Source organism: Miscanthus floridulus, chromosome 2 (assembly GCF_019320115.1).
Source record: "Miscanthus floridulus cultivar M001 chromosome 2, ASM1932011v1, whole genome shotgun sequence".
In the NCBI taxonomy this organism is placed as follows: Eukaryota; Viridiplantae; Streptophyta; class Magnoliopsida; order Poales; family Poaceae; genus Miscanthus; species Miscanthus floridulus.
Window position 1 is genome coordinate 158,848,684 of NC_089581.1, and position 24,255 is coordinate 158,872,938.

General features: G+C 48.0%; 3 protein-coding genes across 3 annotated transcripts; all 3 read right to left on the minus strand.

The window, feature by feature from the left end:
• Nucleotides 1–5,391: 5,391 nt before the first annotated feature.
• LOC136534617 (subtilisin-like protease SBT1.6) lies at nucleotides 5,392–8,709 on the minus strand. Its single transcript, XM_066527028.1, has one exon. The coding sequence runs from the start codon at nucleotides 8,389–8,391 to the stop codon at nucleotides 6,016–6,018; it is 2,376 nt and encodes a 791-aa protein (XP_066383125.1). The 5' UTR covers nucleotides 8,392–8,709; the 3' UTR covers nucleotides 5,392–6,015.
• A 2,243-nt stretch (nucleotides 8,710–10,952) lies between these two features.
• Nucleotides 10,953–13,991, minus strand: LOC136534628 (actin-depolymerizing factor 5). Its single transcript, XM_066527034.1, has 3 exons — nucleotides 13,834–13,991; nucleotides 13,444–13,703; nucleotides 10,953–12,039 (listed from the first exon to the last, which is right to left on the minus strand). Exons 1-3 carry the CDS (start codon nucleotides 13,852–13,854, stop codon nucleotides 11,889–11,891), a joined length of 432 nt encoding a protein of 143 aa, XP_066383131.1. The 5' UTR covers nucleotides 13,855–13,991; the 3' UTR covers nucleotides 10,953–11,888.
• A 4,622-nt stretch (nucleotides 13,992–18,613) lies between these two features.
• On the minus strand, nucleotides 18,614–23,287 carry LOC136540309 (26S proteasome non-ATPase regulatory subunit 4 homolog). The gene is made up of 11 exons (XM_066532311.1): nucleotides 23,134–23,287; nucleotides 22,932–23,045; nucleotides 22,721–22,826; nucleotides 22,435–22,549; nucleotides 22,144–22,353; nucleotides 21,757–22,063; nucleotides 20,965–21,088; nucleotides 20,172–20,269; nucleotides 20,008–20,076; nucleotides 19,184–19,257; nucleotides 18,614–18,788 (listed from the first exon to the last, which is right to left on the minus strand). Exons 1-10 carry the CDS (start codon nucleotides 23,143–23,145, stop codon nucleotides 19,207–19,209), a joined length of 1,206 nt encoding a protein of 401 aa, XP_066388408.1. The 5' UTR covers nucleotides 23,146–23,287; the 3' UTR covers nucleotides 18,614–18,788; nucleotides 19,184–19,206.
• Between the last annotated feature and the right edge of the window lie 968 nt (nucleotides 23,288–24,255).

Genomic DNA, 24,255 nt, shown 5'->3' on the forward strand with positions numbered 1-24,255 from the left:
CTCAATCTGATAATGGTGTAGCAAACCCTGGAAGAATGGGTGGGGAGGAACCACGAGTCCGCGTTCGTGGAAGGGCACGAAGGAGACGACGTAGCCATTGGGTGGCGCCGGCGCTCCTCATGGCTGGGCACAAGCCACTCTACCGCATCGGTCCTCTCATGGAGAAGACCATGCTTGACGAGGCCCTCTATGCGTGCATGGGTAACATTGGAGCGGTACCACAAATCCATGGAGGATGGAGCCAGCTATGGAGAAGCAAAGGCGGCGGCAGAGAAGCGAAAGCTACAGATCTAGGGCTCCGATGGAGGATTGGCAAGCACGACACATCCGAACGGCGATGACAGAGAAATAGAGAAGGTAAGGCTATGGTTTTAGTGTGCAGAAATATGAAGGGGGAGGCCACTATTTATAGGACGGAGCGAGGTGAGAAGGCGAACCGTTCGCCAAGGTTCAAACGCCCGCTGCGCCACGTCACGTCACCACCCTCCGAAGATCGTGCGCATGCTATCTCTGGCCGCGCCCTCAAAGAACATGCCGGATGACGGTTCGCATGGTCAATGGGCCAAGAACCGTCATAGGTAAGGAGGGATACAGAGCTAAAAATGCTCCTACGGCCCATTTAGGACCAGGAGTTCAAAGACTGGCCTGCCGATGGGTTCACTGCCACTCCAGGAAACCCTTAGAGCGAGGGGTGGAAAGGGATGGGCCCACTAATGGCCAATACCTAGGCGCACGAGCGTCGTGGGCATCCTGGCCCAAATTCGAGTCTTGGTCGGTTCCCAGTCCATGGTTTTTCCTTGAAGAAAGGCAACGAGCCCTTGGGACCGACCGAATGAACCCAAGAACTATATAAATTGGCCACCAGGAGTCTAGAGTCTATCACTAGCTGACCCATGATGGACCCCCACGAACGCGAAGCCAGGGCCCCACTCGGACCAGCCCATTAACAGCTCATCGAGCACCATGTTTCATCCATCGAGGAAAAACATGGCACGGCTCAACCCCTCCGTTTTAACAAAAAATGCTTGAGGGATGACGATCACAAAGATGAACCTACCCTCGACCGGACCCCTGCTACACGTAGGGGCTCGAGGGAAGTTGGACTCGCAAGGAGATCGAACACATGGTCATAGTACGACGGTGGACCGATCAGATCCTAGGGGACAGGAATTAAGAAAAATCTTTTCAACCTCTCGAATCCTATGGTTGCATGCCCCCAACAAGGTCGATCGCGACAAAAGAGAATCGTCATCCTACCAGGACACGCCACGAGCTACAAGAAGAAGGCCAAGGCCCTCAGAGTCCTCTCGTCCTGAAAAGCCTCCAAAGACGTATTCTACTCCTCTGTTGACTCGGGGGCTAACCCAAAGCAAGAAAGTTAGCACTCACGATGACTTCCCTAGATGGCACGAGACGTATTAAAAGGTCTCGCCCGACCCCAAGGCCACGGGCTCCGTCTCGCCCAACCTCGAGGACGCGAGCTCCGTCTCGCCCGACCCCAAGGATGTGGTTTCTGTCTCGCCCGACCTCGGGCTCTGTCTCGCCCGACCTCGAGGACGCGGGTTCTGTCTAGCCCGACCTCAAGGTCACGGGCTCCGTCTTACCTGACCCCTTGGGTGCGGGCTCCGTCTCGTCCAACCGCAAGGACGCGGGTTCCGTCTCGTCCGACCCCTTGGGTGCGGTCTCCGTCTCGTCCAAGATCGTGGGCTCTGTCTCGCTCAACCTCGTGGATATGGGTTCTGTCTCTTCCGACGGGGACCCATACCGCCGCCAACCACTCTAGGTCCAAGCGTATGGGCTTGGGTTAAAACTTTGATGCCACGGAAGAGGCTGGCACGCCTCGATGTAACCCGTGGCCATCATGGGCCATACCTGGAGATTCACATCAAGAACAGTGTTGGATGTGCCGGTGCTGTTCTACCTAATCCTCGTACGGACGCTGATAGGCGCGTCAGTTCACCACGACATCCGTCAGGACGTAGTGGAATGCCATGACCGGCAGATGACTCCTGCGCATGCCGTTAGTGACGAACAGCGCCATGACATGGAGCCGTCCCTGTTGACATCTACAGGATCGGCAGGACCCGCATGAAGGAGAAGAAGGATCCGGCAACCCTGGAAGCCTTCTTCTCTCTCGTTCTTCTCCTTTTCCTCCTCTGTAACCCGCGCTTTCCATTCACCTATAAAAGGGGAAGCAAGGCGCCCCTACCGGGGAGAACACAAGAGCACGACACGAGCACACGGCTGAGCGGCAAGCAAGCTCTCAGCACCCGTTCAATTCTTCCACCAGAGACTTGGGATCCTCTCCCTCTCTCGCCTGTTTGTTACCCCTACTGCAAACCAAGTACCGGTAACACGAGCAGCAGCAAACTGGACGTAGGGACGTTCCGCCCGAACCAGTATAAACCCTTGTGTCCTTCGAGCCCACCATCCAAGCTAGACGTGCAAATACAAATTTACTCGTCGGTGGTCCGAAAACACCCACAATCCTAGAGTCAGATATTTTTACATGGCAAAACAAATATCTAGAAACCAGATAAAATGAAGAAATTTTTTTAGTATGGATATTTTTTTAGAACAATATGGAATGAATAAGCTATATGTCACGATTCTAGAGATGCAACACTATAAGTAGGGGTTCCCTTCAACCCCTTAGGACCAACCCTGTTTAGCTTACCCTATATTCGATTTGTTCGGCTTGTTTTTTCAGCTGAAATAGTGTTTTTCTCTCACAACAATTCAACCAGAACAGTGTTTTTCAGCCAGTTTTAGCCAAGTTCCAGACCAGCGAACGGGGCCTATGTCACTCTGGGTCTGCTTGGTTCTTTCACTAGCATCTTGCCTTGCTTGGATGGGCAAAACACCTTGCTAGGCAAGGTTTAGCTGTGGCAAGAGGGTGTTTGGTAGTTTTGTCAGGATGAGCAAGATTACTCGGCAAGCTGTTTGGTAGCGTTGCTACAGACTTGCTTTTGCTGGCAAGGTTATTGTCCTGCTTGTTTGGAACCCTTACCCAAATACATGCCACTCAGCACTTCACCGCCATCCATCTACTACAAGAACATTTAAGCTTTGCGACTGAACATTTGCAAAGTTACTACTTCAAGAGCCAACAGTACAAGAACATTTCAAATGAAACGACATTACAAAGTCCATTGCAGTCTTTAGCAATGACAAACCTGCTATTTATAGTCTGGTAAGGTCAAAATACACTACATGCCATATACAGTTTTATATGTCCAAAATACGTCATCGGCTATCCATATGGCCAAAGTACACAGTACCCCAAGATTCAGTTTCATACTACTACCAAAATATGCAGTTTATATTTATATATATATATATATATATATATATATATATATATATATATATATATATATATATATATATATATATATATATATATACGATAATACATGAGGATATACACGATAATATCAATACATATTTACGACAGTTGGGTTACTATAACACATGAGGATATTTACCATAACGTTATAATAAACTACTTAGTATGGAGTTACCATAGTTAACTTATTTTGTAGCTGGCTACTGAATATACTCTTCATATATATATATATATATTGATATTGTATAAGGCCAAAATATGCAAGTTGCCGTATAGAGTTACGCACTACTATAAATACTAATGTGTCGTCAGCAGATTTCACACAGGATAGACGATCCCGGACCCATCGTGCCACCCATTGCTTGACAGCTTCCTCCGGCCGCCCCTTCAACATGCTAGCAATGTGGCGATTTTCAGCAAGATAAGTCTGCACATCAAGGCGTACCAGCCAAGGATATCCTTCCATGTTATCGATGGATTTGTAAATACTCTCGTTTGGATCACTGACATGAGTAAAGCGCATTGTTTCCGACATAGCCTGCATGGACCCGGCAATTTCATGAACCATGTCATTACCTCGCTTAACTCGCTTCCCTTCTCCTTTTCTTCTGGTTTGCGATTAGAACCTACTGAGTTTGGACTGTCATACCCTGGGAGGGTATCAGAATCATAGTGGTGAGAAGGATCAACATCCAGATTTGCTACTTCTTCAGTTGGTTTGACATGCTCCACCCTACCTTCCTCGTGCCAAATTGGACCTCCATGCTGCACTAGCGTCTATGGAGATTCCACTGCCGGTGAAGACTGCAACGACGAGTACGGACTACGGTGGAGTTGAAGCCGGTCGTTGGAACTCGGCGTCACTCATCACACATGGACTACTGGGTACCGTCAGAGTGCCTGTGCTTGATTGGATTTTGAAGTAGAAATGTAGAATACTTGGAGTCAAAACAATCATTTTTATACGTTCGTTATCTTAGCTTGCATACGCAAGTCTGATGGTGGCTTGATATCCTGTTTTTTCTTGTGTACCTTGTGAGTTGTGACAGACCGTCAGCCTGCTACAGCCCACAGCGCTGCTGCTACTGAATTTAGAACAAATTAATTACACACATCTTTTTGATAAGCCATATATTTGGAAAGGAATTGTTACTGTTACATTTTTTTACATTATAAAGACAAAATGTTCAAAATCTTTCGTGGGAAGTGTGATTTCTTCTGGTAGGCCAAACTTTGTATCGTTTTCAATTTTCATATTATTACATTTGGTTGATGTTGACCACAAAGGTGCTGAGCACAGAAAATATATGCATATGCAGATATTAAATACTTGTATGTTTAACATAGTTAACCTCCAAGCCAACTTAACAGGCAACATATTTCAGGCTATATTATTACCTCTAAGTGATATGGCAGTGGTATGTAACGGATAGGAGGCGAAATTATCATCCAAGCTCTACTAGCGAACTGCCAACCCGCACGGTGCCAGTGGAGAGCTCTGTCTTAGGACTCGTGGCCTCGTAGGTGTCACCGTCAAGACAGCGTGACCGTTATTGGCTATTGATGTTTTCTTTAATCCAGGAGGCTATTGACCATTGATGCACAGCAACACTACTTCATCAGTTAGATTGACGCTCAGGTAGGACTAGGAGCAATGGAGCGTCTACGTACGTGGGCCGAACGCCTGATGATCCCGCACAGCTCGAGAAGCGTCAATATGCTCAAGCCAGCTTTCCTCGTTGTTGGTGCTGCTGGGTAAAGTGCTCGTGGAAAACGACCCAAAAGTATCGAATACGCGAATACCGAGTTGGACCCACCACCGATTTGTATAAGAACATCTGACAAATACGCGAATACCGAGTTGGACCCACCACCCATTTGTATAAGAACATCCAACGAACTTTATCAGGTCACGAGGTCCTGCAGCAGCGACGTTGGGCTATTTTTCAGTCATAAAATAGTATTTTTTTTCTTCTCTAACAATATTTTAATATAAGCTAAATTTTAGCATAAGTAACTGCCCGGCAACCGGCAGCAAAATCCCGCAGTATTAGATGCGAAGACAAAAGATGCTCTATAAACAGACAAAACTTCTACTAGGCGGGAGAGAATGCAACTACTCTAGACGATAAAATTATTCAGATAATCCACATAGAAATACCCACGCTAACGCTAGCAGTATTTCTTTTCATAACATAGCTTTGTCTTGTTGCTCCATTTCTTTCCGTTGCTCCTGTGCCCTGTTTTCCAGTGGCAGGCAAGGACTGTTGCCTCCAGACACAAACAAACAAAGCAGGTAAAAACACCAGAGTTTTCAGTTTTTCACGCACCACTGTCACTCACTCACTACCAGTAGTCACCCTATACCCGGATAAGCCAATAATGACTTACCTTATGATCCACAATATTTAGTTGGTTTTTTTAGGCAAAACCTCCCAACGATCCAACCACAACAATGTTTTTCAGCGAGCCGAACGGAGCCACTGTCACAGCATGCCCCGGCTAATCAAATTCTGCAGAGCGAGCGTGCAGGACCCACCCAACATAGTACCGACCGCTGCCACCTTTAATGGCACAGTCCCGACCTCACGACTTTACCGTTACTGGCCCACTGCGCCTTGACTCCTGCTGCCATCCTATCGGCAGTACCAGGGCCCACCTGACAGTCACATGGGCTGCAGCCACGTCACCACAATGGGGCTCCGCACGTCGTGCCCGCCGCCGTCCGACAAGACGAGGAACCCGTACACCGGCGCTGCTGCGGCCGCAGCGGACGGCGCGGTCACCGTCACCGCGAAGCTCTGCTTCTTGGCGCCCGGGGAGAAGACGAGCTTCTGCGGCTTCACGGATACTGTCACGCCGGCGCCGGTAGACGCCATCTGCACGCGCGCCGTGTACGTCGCCGAAGCTTGGGCGCCGACGTTGGTGACCGTGCGGGTCACCGTCCTGGACTGGTTGCCGCCGCGGAGCACCACGGAGATGGACGGGTAGTTGAGGTCGGAGCCCGAGGGGCTGCCGCCGTTGGCCCTGCTCGTCGCGGCGGCCGCGGGGCACGTCACGGGCTTATGCGTCACCACCTCGATCGCGTTCGGCTCGTACCCGATGCTGCACATGAACGCGACGTAGTCGTCCTCCCCGGCGTCGTACACCAGGCCGGGGTCCAGGGCCTTGCCCAGGGTGATGTGCCCGGCGCCGTAGTCGAACGGCGTCGCGCCGCGCCCGGGCTCCGCCTCGTCGCCCACGGGCCCGCCGCGGTTGTCGGTCACGATCGCCGTGGTCATCAGCGCAGACCGTATCGCCGCTGGCGACCACCCGGGGTGCGCGGACATCAGCAGCGCGGCGGCGCCGCTCGCGTGCGGGCACGCCATGGACGTCCCGGACAGGATGTTGAACTCAGTGCGGCGGGCATCGCCCTCCAGGCCGGTCGGGCCCGTGGCGCCCGTCCACGCGGCGAGGATGTTGACGCCCGGCGCGATGAAGTCCGGCTTGAGAATTTCCGGGACGAGCCCGTTGGGTCCACGCGCCGAGAAGGAGGCCACCACGGGTGCCGGCTTGACGCCGACGACCGTGCCCCCGAAGCTAATTGTCGCCGTCGGGTTGGAGGCGTTTGCAGCATACGCTTTGACCGCGTCGCCCTCCTTCTCGCCCACCGCGCAAGCAGGGAGGACGTGGGCGTCTCCAACAAGCCCCTCGCCGTTGGCCTCTCCATTAGTAAGAACCATCGCCGCGCCACCAGCTTCCTTGACGACCATTCCCTTGGCCACGCGCGGGCTGCTGCCGCGGTCGCAGACGACGATCTTGCCTTTCACCAGTGAAGGGTCGATGGAGTTCTCCATGCACAGCGAAGCGGAGAGCCCGCCAGTCCTCCCGGGGTAGTACAGAGGCAGAGATGAATTGGCCAGAGGCTTCCCGGAGTACAGGGACACACCTGACAAGCGTCTGCCGTCGCCCAGCACGATTTCAGCGGGGAAATTACGGTCGATGGTGCCGGCGCCAACGGTGGCTAGCCACGGGGCGAGGTTGGTCACTGACATGGAGGTCGGCCCTTCGTTTCCGGCAGAGGTGGCCACGAACACTCCCCGGGAGACTGCACCGTACGCGCCGATGGCGATCGGGTCGAGGTAGAACGGAGCCGTGACACCGCTGCCGCCGCCGATTGAAACGGAGATGACGTCGACGCCATCGGCGACGGCGCGGTCGAAGCCCGCGAGGATGTCGGAGTCCATGCAGCCGGCGCCCTTCCAGCAGACCTTGTAGGCGGCCACCCTGGCCTTTGGCGCGACGCCCTTGGCGACCCCGGACGCGTAGCCCTCCATGCTGGCGTCGTACGCGACGGTGCCCGCGGCGGTCGTGGCGGTGTGTGTGCCGTGGCCGTCCGCGTCACGGGGCGACATGAACTCGACGGAGCCGTTGGACGCGACGGCCGCGGCGCCGAAGTGCGCGCCGTGGCCCTGCGAGAAGAACCGCGCGCCGACCAGCTTCCTGTTGCAGGACGAGGCCGGGAACCCCGGCCCGGCGTCGCAGCCGCCGCGCCAGCGCGCGGGGACGGGCGGCAGGTTCCTGTCCGACAGGCTGCGCCGCTCGGGCCAGACGCCGGTGTCGAGCACCCCGACGATGACGTCGGAGCCGTAGTCGGCGAGGGACCAGAGGCCGAGGCGCGCGCGGAGGCCCATGAACTGCGGCGACCGGGTGGTGTGCAGCGGGCGGGCCCGGTCCTCGAACGCGGCGAGCACGGCCGGGTGGCGCCGCAGCTCCTCGGCGCGGGACGCCGGCATGGACGCGGAGAAGCCGTGGAAGACGGTGCCGTAGACGTGGAGCGGCTGTAGCGGGGCGGCCCCGGGCGCCGCTGAGGCGAAGGCGGCGGAGGCGTACCAGTGCGCGTGGGTGGGGAACACGGACGGCTTGGCGCCGTGGTCCACGCGGAAGATGTACGTCTTCCGCGCCTCCTCGCCGCCGCCATCTGCTCGCAGTAGCGCCGGCGCCGTCAGCGCCACCAGCGCGAGGCCGAGGAGGAGGAGGAAAGGGGAGCGAGGAGTTGCCATCGGTGAGTGAGCGAGCGAGCGAGACACCGTGAGTGGGAGAATGATGGCACCGTGCCGATGCCGAGGACGAGCGGTGGAGGCGGCAACAGTGCGCGAAGAGTTATTGCGGGGTAGTGGGGGTTGTTGGGGCAGCAGCAGTTTGGCCTTTTTGCGCTGCGCTGGCCGTTCGACGTGGGCTTCGTCCTTCGTACGTGTACTCTCCTACAACATTTGCCCCGCTGCCAGCAGCCCAGTGCCCAGTACCAACGTCCCTGGGACGGTTAATGCCGCCGTGGGATTTCAGTCAGATATTTTTTTGTTTTTTGAGAACTGGGATTTCAGTCAGATGGGCGTCAGGGTGGGAAAAGGTCTGGGAATGGTCGTGGGGCGCGTGGGACGCTGGTGGCTGCCGCCGTGTGCTTTCCGTGCGGATAGGCCACGCTTGCGGTTGTGGGCAGGGAAGGAGCGATCGAGTCGACCAGCGCCAGGTAGCGAGACCCTGGGTGACCATCGCCATCTTCAAAATGAGCGGTGGGACGTGGCAGGACCGCATGCGCGCGGGTGTCTCGTGTAGGTGTGTTGATCTTTCTCGAACATCTGACCCAATTTCTATAGAGGATGGGTATATTATATTCATGTGTTTAGTGACCAACTAGCACATGGTCGTTAGTTCCATGTAAAACATACGATTTTTATGAGAAACTAATTCAGTTGTTTTAGATAACAGTAGCACACGAATTCTACCACCATTAGATCGAAATGCAACGGCCACCATGCTTATTGCATATATTTTATGATAAAATTGCAGCTGCAATTTTCGAATCAGGTTATGAAAAAACCGATACACAAAACTATACAAACCTAACGAAATCTAATATATGTTGACACAAAGACAATTAACAAGTAAATTTTTTTTCTATAGCTAGACATATATATATATATATATATATATATATATATATATATATATATATATTGACACAAAGACAATTAAAAAATCGTAATTTTTTTCTATAGTTAGACAAAGACAAAAAAAATAATATAAATGTTGATATAAAGACAATTAACAAGTCATAATTTTTGTCTATAGTTAGATAGGGATAAAAATAAATAATATATTATAAAATGAGACAATTTTTTTCTATAGTCGCTGTTGTCAAGGGGGAGACGATGAAATGAAATGAGAGAAGACATGCGGAACAGCTTGTCAGCGACAAGGAAAAAAAATAGATTGCTAAATCGGTGGGGATCAGACGATCAACTATGGACGGACCCAGCGATCGGATGATCAAAAAACCATGTGCCGGGAGAGACAAAAGCACACGGTTGCCCTTATATCGGCACAACAGGATGCAGCTGCACGAACGCATGAAAGCATATCGCGAGGACCTGGCACTTTGGTCGATTGTGATACTGCTGCTAAGATCCTCGGGGTCGTCGTAGGGTCCCAGGAGATGGCGATACGCATGTGTGGCTTTGCGACAACACGAGAGGGGACCTCCGGACCTGAACTGAGCCGGTTGCAAAGGCCAAAGGCTAAACGTAGATTAGGCATATGTGCTGCATTAATGTGGCATCGATCCTAAACCGGATCAGGGAGCGGAGACGGGAGCGTGCTTTGGCGATAAAGGGGGCTTTGGGGCTCTAGCCACGCTCGTTTTTCAGTGGGGCATCTGCCGAAAAGGCGTTACCGAATCATGAGGTCCCTGCCCGCGAAAGCGGTGACCTCTTCATTGACTCGGTTTCTTTGCTCTCTGTCCGCCTGACGAGTTAAAAGGTCACGAGGCGCCCAAATTGTGGCGCAAAATCGGTGACTTTTTTGGCTGGATTTTTTGCAGCGGTGTGGATTCTGAAGAACGGGGCCATCGGGGCCATGCCCTGCCCAGCCCAGAATTTTCTCTTTATGCACGATGTTTGGCGAGACAAATATGCTCAGTGAATACGTGATCAGGTCTATATATAGACTAATTCATATGAGATTGCACTTATTGTTACTTTTAACTTTTAATTCAGAGAAATAACGAAGGAACTTTGGCGTCTCTTGAGCGAGCAACATGCCAACATCCATGCAAATGAGGGCTCCGCCAGTTGCCAGATCTCTGTGTGACTTTTTTTTTTCTTGGGAGCAAAGATCTCTGTGTGACTTGTGAGCGTCACTGAATCGACAAGGGTGCCTTTGGGTTGCAAGGTTCGGGCCTCATCTTCCGCGGTTAAATGAGCCCACGTTTAATCTAGTCCGGTTCCTCATGCTGGACTACAATTGCGCAACTTTTGGGCCACCCTGGACAATAGGCAATCAATCTCACCGGTATTTGGGCCCCCCTGAACTATGGAATTGCAATCTCACAGTTTGGGCCTCTGGACTGTCGGCAATGAACTAATCACTCTTTTTTTTCATTTTTACCGGCGGACACAGAATACAGGCGTCATAGCCTGTGGTTCCGGTCCGTGTGGTTCGCCTCGTCCCAAAAGAAGAAGAAAAAAAAAAAGGTCATTCTCATTTCTCGATAAGTCAACTATCTTATACTTTGACTAAATATATGTAACAAGATATTAATATTTATAGTACATAATTAGTCTAATTGGATAAATCTTGAATATATTTTCTTAATAAACTTATTTGGAGATACAAATGTTGCTAATGTTTACTACAAATCTAGTCAAATATACGAAAGTTTGACCAGCACGAGTCTCGTAATGACTCTTTTTATGGGAAGGAGGGAGTACTGTTGAACACCATCAGTTCTGTGATTCTGTCCGCTTGTGCGGCGCGTAAGCAGTAAGCACCGACAAGAACACAACCTCCTGACGTGCCCAGCTTCTCCTGCCACATGTACCAAGAATTGCGACCTTGAGATTAACTGTGTTCACTGTTCTCTTCAGATCTGAACACTTGCTCTTGTCCCAACATCTGCATCGTCTCCTTTGAATCAACCGCAGAAGAGGGTTGGAGAGCAGATTCTCGACATACTTCAGAAATTGAGATTGGCACCTCCAAACTACTTTACCTAATCGTTTTATGAAACTAGAGCAGAAACTCTGACATTCTTTGAACAAAAAATGGAAGCACAGAACAGCTTTGCTCTGAATTGTACGTAAAAAGGTGTTTTCTAAAGAAAATGTAGGTAGAAACAATAGCAAGTAAGCACCACCTCGGAGAGAAACGCGATCAAATCTGAAGCAGCTTATGGTACACTGGAGCATTGTTCAGTGGAATTCTACGTCGCAGAGATGGACGTTTCATTAATCCCCTGCTACTCCCTCAGCTTCTGCTCACCCATCAGCATCAGCACACCACGCCTGCATCATCTCTCCAAAGAAACCGAAACTAGCAAAGCAAACACACGCCAAGCCTCGTCAGATTGGCATCATCGACGCTATCGCTACGGGAGCACACCAACGCCAATTAGCATCCGGCCGATCACACACGCACGCACGCAGAGAGGGGAGTACTGAGTAGTAGGAGCACACGCACACGCACAGGTAGCAGTAAGTAGGAGAAGAGCGCAGCGCGGGCCTCATTGCGCGCGGCCTCTGATGACGTCGAAGCCCATCTCGGAGGGGTCGGTGGCCTGCACCTCGTAGTGGACCCCGTCCAGCAGCCGCCGCAGGCCTTGCTTCGACGTCGCGTACAGGATCTTGGCCCTTATCCTCGACGCCGCCGGTGACCTGCGCAGAAGAGAAGCGCAGCACCAAGCAACGAATCCACCCGTTAGAACTCACAGAGCAACTGCCTGCGCAATAACCCACTGGAATGGAAATGCAGCGCACCAGCAGCCAGCGGTCGCCAGCAGAATCATAGTGCTTTATTTAACAAGTGGACACTGGAGCAAGTTGACAAGTTAACCGTAATTAAATAATCCGGTCGTGCTGCTTACTCGTGGTGATCAAATCCTGACTGGTGTTGTTGTTGCCGGACACGGACAGATCAAGAAAGAAGTATATAAATATATAGTTGCTCTCGTTTCTGCTGACGGATTTGTTATCATAAATAAATGTATGGCTCATAAACTGGAGGATTGGACAGTTTTTGCCTATGGCTGTCATCGTGGGGCGATGCTTGCTTTCGGTGGGCTGACAGATCTAGATAACAGGTGGATTCAGGCTTAGATCAGATCTGATAAAATAACGGGCGTCCTTAGCACTGCAGGCTTTGGACAAAAATAATGCGTGTAGAGAGCGCTCAAGACAGCAGTGACAGGGAGAAAGGGAGGCCTGGCCAGGGCTTATCAGGACAGTTTGGTCCCCGTCATGATCATGATCCCAGCGGGGATGAGCGCCGCAAGCAACTTTTTTCCCTGTGGAGGAAAAACCGAAAAAGCTTGGCGCGCGCACCTTCCTGCTTTTGTGAGATAAGGATGCAGCACTGATTGAACAGTCATTAGATCTGCAGATTTCTAGTCAATTGTGAATTATGTGATGCCTTCCTGCACCTCTAAGGCTCGAGAGGACATGTTTGCTTTCCTTCAGACAAGCGACAGGACATGTTGTAGACTGCCTTCAAAGTTTACTGTAGGAAATTACAATATTCTCGTTCTGTCAAACCAAACAACAGTTTCGAGATTGCCTTGACTTTTCAGTTGCAAGATGCCGTTTCATTCATCACTTAGCTTTTCGTCATGTTTTTTACGACTACGATCACCAAACCCCGGGGTTTTTTTTCCAACGGTGCAAGAGACGGACGGGGGATTTGGTTTCAGGGCTGCCGTAGTTTTATGGTTCGCTTGCGCATCTTCCAAGCTGCACGAATGCTTCCAGAGAAAAACTTGACAAGTTGACATATACGGTTCTGCTACCGTGTAGGTTGGGTTTATGCCTTTATGGGCAGTACCGTGGCAAGGTTACTCTGTACATGAATGCTACCTAATTAATTGGTTCTTCTCACTTCAATTTACCAGGTTTAGTGGTATTACCTTTCCTAACAAAATTTCTTACTGCGTGCTGGATTAGCAGTAATAATCATCATCGCCATGGCAGAGATCAGAGAAGGGATTGAGCTTTTACGAGGACGGAATTGGTTGTTTCAGAGAGATCGGCGGGAAATTAGAGGCGAGAGGGGCTCAGGATTATTACCAGGCGATGAAGAAGATCTTGCTCTTCTGGCAGTTGTCGACGGTGACGAAGTCGAAGTCGAAGACGGCGTAGCGGCAGTCGTCGCCGGGCAGCGCGGCCACGAGCTCCTCGTACCCCTCCCCGGGGCCGCCCACCTTGTCCACCAGCACGGCGCGCGACCGCTCGTCGATCTTGAACACCACGAAGCGGTGCACCTTCTTCCACTTCATCTCCATGAACCAGCGCTGGCACTCCTCCTTCACGTCCATCCCCTCCGTCGCCTGCAAACCACGAACGCACGCACGCGCAGGACACAGCACGCCGTCGATCGTGAGCCATGGCTGCTTGATTTCACACGAGGCGAGAGAAGCGGCTGCGCCGCCGACGCGTGACAGGGGCGGTGGGTTTTACCATCTTGTAAGCCATCGCCATGGCTGCCGATCGTTGCGGATGGACGCCCTGGAGAGGGAACGGCGGTATTCTCTCTGCTCGGGTTTGGGTTCTCTTTCAGGAATGGAAAAAGCGGGTTCTTTTGACATTAGGTGAGGGTGGGTCGACTTTATAAAAAGAGTGCGGCAAAGCAGCCCAAAATTCCCTTCTCTCCTCTCTCTCTCTCATCGAATGGAAAAATCAATAATGCAATAGGCACCTACTATCCCCTGTTTTTTTGTGCTGTGTTTGCTTACGAGCGAACCTAGAATAAAAAATATTCTACAACATAATTACAATTAGGTTTATAATTAAGGTCGCGGGTTACATTAAGCTTGAACCATAAATTAGTAGGTGGGCAGCAATATCGCAGAGACAATAAGGGAAGCCACTAAGCGGTGATCAAGAAAAAAGAGTTTGGTACATATCAGTATACCAGACAATGAGATTTGATAATTCTGTTGCCACTCCTTAATGACAACAGGCATATATATAGAACAAATGGAGACAATTGTCAGAGAGCAAAAGCTCGTCATCGTTGGCTCTGCGATGAGGGCGGGTTTGTGGCATGGCCCACTATTTGAGGATACACATTACGAAAAATGGGCTATTTGAAGGTGAGTTTATCTGAGCTATCTATAAGAATTTGAACTAGATAGATCCAATTTTACATCCACTTGGAAAGGCACATAGCACATTGCATCATCTCGTCCTCGTTCTCATCATCCTCCCGATGACCACGCAGGAGGCATTGCAATCTCCCAAGATTTGCACCGGTCATTACCGGACTTGCGACATTGGACACGGGCTAGTAACCTAGCACACGCCTCGCCTAGGATGTAAAACGTCCCCGGCCAGCGGCCACCCTCGCCGAGGCTCGTCATCACTTATGACTCATGAGCCGGGCCCGTTGCAGTCCATCCTTTGCTTGCAAGGTAAGGGAGGAAGAGGATGCGATGGCCGTTTGCCAATCGGAGACGAGCACCGGCACGGCAGCCACCCTCCACCCACTGGCGAAAAAAAGGGAGGAGAAAGCGCGCATGCACGGCACGGCGGTGGGGCGGCCGTGGCCCCTTTTTTTTTCCAAATTCCAACCCTTTCCCGGTCCCCCCCGTCTCGCCTGAGCAGTCAGTCGCTCGCTGCTTCACGTTTTCATTCACGATCACGAGCGTGTGTCGGTGGGACGGACGCGCAGACAGGTGCGCGCGGGCAGGCCTTTCGCGGCAGGCCGTCTCTTTTGATTCTCTTTTGATTCTTGGTGTGACGAGGAAACTCGTCCGTGCGAGTTTGAGAGCTGCGGGCGGCAGGCCGTCTCTTTTGATTCTCTTGCACGCTCTGTTGAATTCCAACGCCCTCTTCTTCTTTTTCTCGAGAGCGTTGATGAGGATGAGGAGGAGGAGGAGGACTTGCTTGCTTGTTATGCAACGAGATGGTCGTACAGTGGGGGGAAAGAGAGAGAGGTCGCAAGCCAAAAGCAAACGGACATGACCACGCACCGGATAATTGAGAAGCTTCATGGGACGTTGCAAATTGCAATACGTTGCTCATCGAAAGAAAACAGGGCATTATGGGCGACTAGATTGCGTAGCATTGTAGTCCCCATTGAGATTTGGCAAGCATTTTAGCGTCTGGAGATTGCCCGGAGAATATGCGTTTTCCCCCTGTGAAGATAAGCACGATAGAAGTCATAAAATCGGGCGCATGATGACCCTAGGGTAAATAGCCCAAATTACCATAGGACTAGAGCCGGTGTCCTGACCACTTCTTTTTAGCCCGTAGACGTGCTCATGCTTTCGGAGACTGAGGGCCGAGGCTGTGCAGTTATAAGCGGTTCACAGAAGAGTGATCATGAGCCCTCGCCCATCCGCTGTAGGCTAGTAGACAGCCTTAGCAGTTAGCAGACATGTTCCGATAAGGGAATGGGAACGGAAACGTGAAATGAGATTGAAAACTTGGGGTGTTATTTTACAACATGGGAACATAAATGTTTTCATCCTGGAACGTGGAAGCATTTAGGAGTATGTTGATGAAACAGAAGAGGAATGGTAAAAAACAAGAGCACCTAGCACACAGAAACCCGAGTGATAGTAAAAGTCCACATGATAAAAACATAAGAACCTCTGATTGTACAAATGCAGGAATAATAAAAAAACATAGAAATAGAATACACTAACATGTAGATTCATATGATTGAGAAAACAAAAGAGGTTGTCTCTTGTCCAGCGTAATAGCCTAGCGTCCTTGTTCACTAGGGAGGGTATGAGCGTGATTGTAATATGATTAAATCCCCCCTAGAGCGTTGTCCAAGCGTATTGTACTCTAAACATTCTCTACCTTAATACAAAGACACGCAAATCCTTTACGTGTTCGAGAAAAAGAAAACAAAAGAAACTGTAGGATGAATGTTTGGATAGAGCTTAGTAATAATACACAATTCCTATAGGATTTGCAGGAACTCAGTCATTTGTTTCAAAAAGCTTCATAGAAATTTTCTGTAAGATAACATTCCTCCAAAATAAGGCTCCGGTTTGAACATGGGAATTTTTCTTCCCTGAATTCTGTGTTTATTCCTGTAAGATTGAATTGAACTCATTTATTTATGTAATATTCCTGTGTCCAAACAAACCCTTATTTGTTTCAAAGGAGGCCTAAAAATAAATGGAGGTGGTTCAGTGGTGGGAAATAAAAATAAAAGGGAAACGCATCCTACAAACACAATTTTGCTGAGCTTTTATAAGTTGAGATCGACATCAACCAGTACTGTTTTCTCTCCGTCTCGCTACCAACTTCTCTAGCTTAAACTTGCTATCATAACTCCCCTTTGCAATTTGCTGGCCTCAGTTCGGCAATGATTGAGCGACGATGTACACTCCTTCCACGCAAACAGAGCGCCGCGTCCCTTCAAGCTTCAACACATCAATAGCTGTAGCCTGCCGGGAGGGTAGGCCCCATTATCTACACAACGACGACGTCGACATCTGTCTGTCGGGAAAAAAAAAGTGTCGCTAAAGAATTTTATCGACAGCAGTGAACGGGTGATCAGCACCCGACGTGCCAGCGATATCTGCCGACGAGGAAACCCCGCCAAACACGACAGCTTATCCCCGACCTGTTCTCGTCCTTGCGCCAACGACTAGAGTTCCATGGCCTCGTGGAGTCATGGGGCGAGGGCGACACGCCCGTCTGCACGCGCGAGCCGACGAGGATCACAACGCCAGTGGACCAGCACCACGCACCAGAAAGCGATGGAAGAGAGGCTGAGTGGCTGACAGGCGCAGCACATCGTCGCGTGGATCCGCGCCGGGGAGGAGACTACAATCTTGACAAGGGATATGCGACAAACCTTCCTGTCAGTGGCGCACCCGTGGAGAGACTCCGGTGATCACAAGGGAATCAAAGGACTTTTTTTTTTACAACAAAAGGACATTGAAGTCGGAGGGCAGGTGTGTGGCTGCTATGTGCCATGGCTGAATGACGATTGCGAAGGGCGTCTCCCCAGTCTCCACTCCCTAGTCCCAACTTTCAAGAACTAGTATTGTCCACCGCCCGAAGATCAGCAGCGGCAAGCTCAGAAAAGGTCCGTCTTTGGCTCACACTTGAGAGCTCGAGATTGCGGAGTCACGAAACAGGTCTGTGATCGTGCCGAAACACTCAGTTGTACAGATAAACCGAAATTATGCAAGGGCCCGTTCAGTGAGAGGTTAATGTTGCCAGAAATTATTCCAGGTAATAAAAGCTTATATAAATTAACTATCAATCCCGGCCGAAATTTTTCCTGATAGTCATTCCCCGTGAAACGAACGGGGCCTAAAGAAATTCAAGATCGAAAGTATCATATTTTATTTCAGCCTCCCGTGACTCGTCTTTGCACCGTGGTTTTCCACCAAAAGCAAATCGTCGTTATAAGATCTCGCCGCTGTTAGCCCAAAATCTAACCTCTCCTCACGAGATAGATGTATATTATTTATGAATGCGTGTGCGGTGTGTCCCGACACTTGACCGTTACCATATCCACTCAGCCGCCACGACAGGAAATAGTTCAATCAATTGAAAGAACAAATCATTAGAACTAAAACACTGCCATCATCTATTTGGCAATACTACTCAACCAAACCTAAGTTTGATTCGATACCTCAGGCTTAGAGCATCTCAAGAGTCTTTCTAAAACTTATTGTTTAAATCATCATATGAAGAGTCATCTGAATAAAAATTGTTTATATCTTTCTACTCTCCAACAGATGGCTTTTCTATATCTTATGCGCACTCAAGAGAATTAATGTCCATCTTTGGCTAACAAAAAGTCTAGAATAGAGTAATCCTATATTCAGATATCCAGATAGACAGGCTGTTGTGTGTGTGTGTGTGTGTGTGGTGGTGGTGGGGTGTGTGTGTGTGGGGGGGGGGGGGGGGGGGGGGGGGGGGGGGGGGGGGGTTCACTAAAATCACTATTTTAGGAAGGATATAATAATTAGGAAGAATAGGTCTCAGTTGCTCTTGGGCATCTAGCATCAGGAAGGATATAACAATTAGGAAGAATATAGTCTCAGTTGCTCTTAGGCATCTAGCATCTTCTACCCAATTGCCACTGGGTATCACCGTACGTGAATGCAAATGGCTAGCGCATAAACTCCAGATATTTTAGATGCCAGCCGCCTCCTAGTCGCTGTAAAATCCTAGGGCAACGGCTTATAACCAAGCCGATCGGTTTACACGAGTGAATGGCCAGTTTATCTCATCAAAATTAACACAAGGCAAAGAGAACTTAAAACACGAAAATCACTTGAACATATATGGAGAGAAGATTGTTGCAGTCATAATACAAATTCCCTCGGCATTAAGTTATAATCAAAGCACTGTTACATGAGGATAAGCAAATTCCACGAATCCAAGAGGGTAAACGCAGCCAATGGAGACTGATCTTCAATTTCTTTGTGCGCCTGCAAAGTCAGAAAGAGATGTTAATTTCATGTTTACAGCGGAGGCTACAGCAAGAGGAATGATAGCCAGTGGTCACAATCACTAAACAGAGTTAACCATGAACTGACTTATGTGCCTCCACTACCCAAAGATTGCGGACTTGAAGGAATCATGGCACTGCACAGTGTAACGAATAACGCTATTCGTCCGTATTCATATATTACCTAAAGTACTTTTACTCTACATCAAATCAAACAGCATCTAAAGCCTGAGAATGGCTAGGCAGTAGGCACACCAGCTCTTCTTTTAAGTCAGCGTTGAAACAGCAGATAAGAGCTGAACAAGCTATGCTGAATATGCATTTCAACAGTGGATGTGGATAGATAGAAATGTGTATGGAATAATGAACTCTTACATGGAAGCATGAACATGGCTACATCAGTTCTTCTCATCTTCTGTTTTGTCTGACTTGTCTTCCTTCTTCTCTTGCTGTTTAAAAAGAGAAATAAAGAAACCATCATATTTCCACATACATACATTACCAGACTAGTCAAGATTCATAACATTACAGGATAGCAGTTCATGTGAACCGGGGGTTTACTGCTTTGGGCATATTTTATTTTCACCAAAACAGTGTATGCAGACCACAAATGGGTACACAACAATTTGACCCAGTACCGCTGTCTAAGGTATTTGTGTGCTCTCACCTGGTAATGTGCTACTATTTCCATTCCATAAGACCAATTCTGCTATAAAGAACTCCACATGCTATCTTAAACAGCAGAGCCATTACTGGCTGAGCTCAGAAATCTGCGAATCCTAGAGCTATGGTTACACGTGGGTTGTTTAGATGAACTGTTTTCTTTCTATTCTACACAGAAGACAGCACATATTTGGAGCATACAAACTCCAGATAAGGTGGATCCATTAGCTGGTAATAGTTAGCTAGCTAATAGTTCATAGCTAATATTAGATAGTTTGGCCCATCTAGTGAAATAGTTGTTAGCTGGGTATTCAGCTAACAATTAGCTAGACCTGTTTGGATCCAAGGAGCTAATTATTAGCAGCTAACTATTAGCTCTATGGATCCAAACAAGGGCTTAGTTACTTAAATCTTGCAATATATATTCTTATTTAGTCAAGGTCCTGAACAATACTATCATGTAGAGGCAACATGAATTTCATTGCATCACAATAGTGGCAGACCTTCAGTGTAATGTAACCCAAAAAAGAACATACCTCCCCCTGGCTGTGCAATGATGCCAGCAAATCTTTAACAGATGGATCATTGGGATCAACACCAGGAAGCTGTTATTCCACACATAAAAAAAGGACCAATAAATTATTGAAACAGCAGCTAAAAATGTACCTGTATGTCATTAGTTTATAAGAATAATACGTACCGAATTAAGGATAGATGACACAAACGTTCTGTCTTCAAACACCTTACTCATATCAGTGTGACTGGACATGTTTGCATCCTGGACAGACATTTGAAGAGCTGCATATAAACAATCAGAGTATGGGAATATTAGAGAATGAGGTTGATAAAAGAAATGAGATTGTAATACTATAGGTATCAATAGAAAAGAAAACAAGTGAAACGAAGAAAATCTAAGCAACATTTTTTAGTAATGTGAAGATGTGATGTTGAATGATACGATCTATTGGACAGCCAGAATATATATAACAAAGTATGTTCCTTAATGAGTTATGTACAGTTTAACTGTTCAAGAGGGCTTGTCTATGGGCAAAAGGCAGTGCACATTAATAGAACTTACAAATATATAGGAATGAAATGAACTCACAAAGGAAAAATAGTTTGGTGCCACAAAAAAGAGAGAAGTGTTTGGGGATCATCTGATATTAGGATGAGGTGTGGGCCCTGGGAACATATCACTAATCCGCTAGATGGTGGCTTTTTCAACTTGGTGATTTCTGATAACTACACTGAATTACTGATCAATACTACCCATGATGAAAATGCTGATGTTTAAGTTAATGCTGGGAGGAATAATTGAAGATGTTGGTTATTATATGTTTCCTATTGCAGCAAGAAGTGTTAACATCCAAGTTTTCATGTACACACTAGAAAGCAGTGGTTTTTCATTTGTCGCTACCAGAATTAATTGATAGCAACAAATACCGTATGTGCTAGAATTGTTGAGGCTGCAAATATAAGATGCGAAAACACACCCAATGTCAAGTCAGGGTCAACTGCACCAGTTTCTGCCATAGCAGAGTCAGTCACAGCTGCAGATCCTGAAGCACCACCCTCCATTGACATTGCAAGTGCCTGCTGTAGTAGATCGTCATCATCCTGTGATCACAGCTATGTTAGCCTTCTGATGTCCACTTGGATTACATTAACTATTAATATAAATAATATACAACACAAATAGTACAAATGGAAGATACAGAGTCAGGCACTTTAATTGAAAAGGGTATTTGCTACTTGCAACCTTTATAATCAATATTGCAACAGAAGACAAACTGTACTGCATATAATCGTAGTTTAAACTAGTACAAATTAAGTAAAACTTGTGATTGGAAACTTTGTTAGTTAAAAAGTTAAGCAAGGAACACTAGAAATTATGTACATATGTGCCAAGAAAAGATGCACCTGGCCAATATCTTCCATATTTTTCTTAAGCACGGACAAAAATAGATTATGTAAGGGGGGGGGAAAGGAGGCAGCGCATGTACCAAGCCACTTTAGCATTAATTAATTAATGCACTGGCATATACAGGGCTACCTATAAGGTTTCACCATATGCTAGTGTAGTGTCTGCTCTGACAACAATCACTAGCAGATCATCATCTAAGTTTTAATGGTCGTTACAGAAAGTATGTAAGCAAATGCACTCTCAATTTTAAATGAAAAATCGGAGAAAAGAGTTCATGAGAGTACATACAACTACCAAAACTTGAAGCATTTGAGGCAGGTCAGAGCATTTTTAGTTTGTAACTGATGGACAGTGATAATACCTTTGGCTGTTCTTTCTTGTCACCAGCAGCAGCATTTGAGGCAGGTTCTGCTTCAGCCATAACAGAATCGCTGTTTGAGCTTGAGGCATTGTTATTTTCGGTATTAGAAGTATCTTCTGCAGCCTTTTTTGCAATAGCCTCTTGCCTTGCCCGCTCTTCTTCCATAGACAACCGCAGGGCAAGTGCCAATTCTGGATCTACATTTGGATCCACACCAAATTCAAATCCAGATGCTCCAGTAGCTGCGGCAGCTGCTGCGGAAGCAGCAAAACCACTTCCGCCTTCTTCACCGGTAAATATAGGAGTGCTGGGTAAAGATGGAAAAATAAGGTTAACATATATGCAGCATAAGAAAACTTAGAACCCAGTAACATGGCACAAAATTACCTTAGGAGGACATCAGAGAGGGCATTATCACCAGGAGGGACATGAACAATGTGACTGCTATCACTGCTTTTAACAGCAGCAATCAATGCTTCGAGTTTCTCAGGTTTTTCATCATCGGATTCACCAAAGTCAACAATGTCAAGAGCAACATTGTTCTTTTTCAGCTTCTTCCCGATTGTCTCCAAAACTTTCTTGTCGTACTTCACGGGACTGATACACATGACAAGACTCATTAACCTAAATGCAGACAAAATTAATAATGGCCATATAAGTTATGCCACTCCTGCATACCTTCCGATGAAAGCTATAATCCTCTGCTGCTGCCTCTTGTTCTGGCGATGCTTAAGCGCAAGCTGAGCAACCTGGATTGCCGCAGCCAAGTTTGCCTCAGCACCAACTTCCAACCCTACACAGTACATTGTTGTGCATCACTTGGTCAGGAAACTACAAGTAGCAAAGTACCATGATCTAACAACTTATGAGATAGCTTAGGCAGTTGCACTGAATATCTAAACTAATTCGCAAAATCCTCTCACACGATAGTAAAGCGAAGGTTTTGGGATCGATGTGAGCTTACCGTGCATACAGGCGAGAATCTTCCCGAGGTCGCTGGTGGGAGTGACAAGCACGCGGACGCCCTTCCCGGCCATCGTCATCACGCCTACCGTGTTCTCCGGGTTCGACTGCACCCACCAGCAAACAGAAGCAATCAGATCCGGAATCCCAGAAACCCTAACCCACACGAAACTGGTGATTGGATCGGTGGACGGGGAGACCGGCGTGGGTACCTGGGTCTTGGCGCCGCAGATGAGATTGACGGCATCGGCCTGCGCCTGGAACCGCGACGGGGCGTAGTCGCCGTTCCGCATCCACTCCGAGTTGTCTATGCAGATCATCGTCGCCTGCAGGGGAAAGCGAAACCGAGGGGAGGAAATTAGTTGGGGATCGGAGTTCGCGGACCGAGAAACGGCAGCAGGGCGCATGTCGTACCTCGAGCACCATGGCGCCGCCGACGAGGGTGTCGCCGCCGCTGTCAGGGGAGGGCTTGCGCTGGTTTGCGGAACAAGATACCTAAACTTTACTAGTAGTAGGAGTAGAAGGGGCGGGTGCGTTCGTCCTTATTTGGAGTCGGAGGCTACGGGCGTAGATTGGATTCTGAGTCCGAACCCAGTATTACTCGAGCCCGACTTGGCCTGTGCTACTGGCGGCCGTCGGATCGCGAATTTGTGATTCCGGGTGAACCAGCGCCGGTGTGAAAAATCACTCATCCTGTTCGGCTGTGGCTTTCGTAAATAATCGTAAATCTTCAGCCGGAACATCGTAAATTTCTAGAATAGTATTTTTCTCTCACATAAACCAGTCAGCAGTACTTCTTTACGAACCAACAACGATACGAATCAGCCAACTAAACAGGCTAAATATTTATAGGTATTTTGATTTGAAAGAATCAGACAAGAATTATTTTCACTATATATTAGGAGCTGAGAGCTAAATAAAACATGCTTCTCACACACATGTCTCGCATCCGAGTCAAGCAAATTCAAGTTTGACAAAATTTATAGAAAAAAGCATAGACATTCGTATCTCTGAATATATTTACTATAAAAGTGTGTATCAAATTAATTCAATGATGTTTATTTGGTATCATAAACATTAACATATTTTTGTATATATTTAGTTAAATTTACGAGTCATTAACTTCTCGGGATGCGAGATAAACACTTGTTTTGGGATGAAAGGAGTACTCCCTCCGTCCCAAAATATCTGTCGCTTTCGCTTTCCGAGAAACAACTTTGATAAAATATATATTAAAAAATATTAATATTTATGGTACATAATTAGTATCACTGGAAAGATCTTTGAATCTAGTTTTTTAATAAATTTATTTGGAGATACAAATATTGTACGTATTTTCTACAAATCGAGTCAAACTTGTGGCACGAAAACCGAAAACGACAGATAATATTGGACGGAGGGAGTACTCCAATAATATTAGTTTTGCATCATTTCTTCACATGCTCTCCAAAACATGTACTTCCTCCGTGTCGCTAAAAGAAATCGTTTTGAACAAGGTTTGAGTCAAACATTGGAATATAAATTATGAATAATTTT

Excerpts from the sequence above, each read along its gene's own strand:
- LOC136540309 (XM_066532311.1), bottom strand. Across the intron at positions 22,827-22,931 it reads TCTGCGGCGCCAAGACCCAG|TCGAACCCGGAGAACACGGT; the intron begins GTACCCACGCCG and ends TGGTGGGTGCAG. Across the intron at positions 20,077-20,171 it reads TGTCATCTATCCTTAATTCG|CTTCCTGGTGTTGATCCCAA; the intron begins GTACGTATTATT and ends GTGGAATAACAG.
- LOC136534628 (XM_066527034.1), bottom strand. The coding sequence starts at position 13,854 with ATGGCGATGGCTTACAAGATG. Across the intron at positions 13,704-13,833 it reads TGGCGATGGCTTACAAGATG|GCGACGGAGGGGATGGACGT; the intron begins GTAAAACCCACC and ends CGTGGTTTGCAG. Across the intron at positions 12,040-13,443 it reads AAGATCTTCTTCATCGCCTG|GTCACCGGCGGCGTCGAGGA; the intron begins GTAATAATCCTG and ends TCTTCTGCGCAG.
- LOC136534617 (XM_066527028.1), bottom strand. The coding sequence starts at position 8,391 with ATGGCAACTCCTCGCTCCCCTTTCCTCCTCCTCCTCGGCCTCGCGCTG.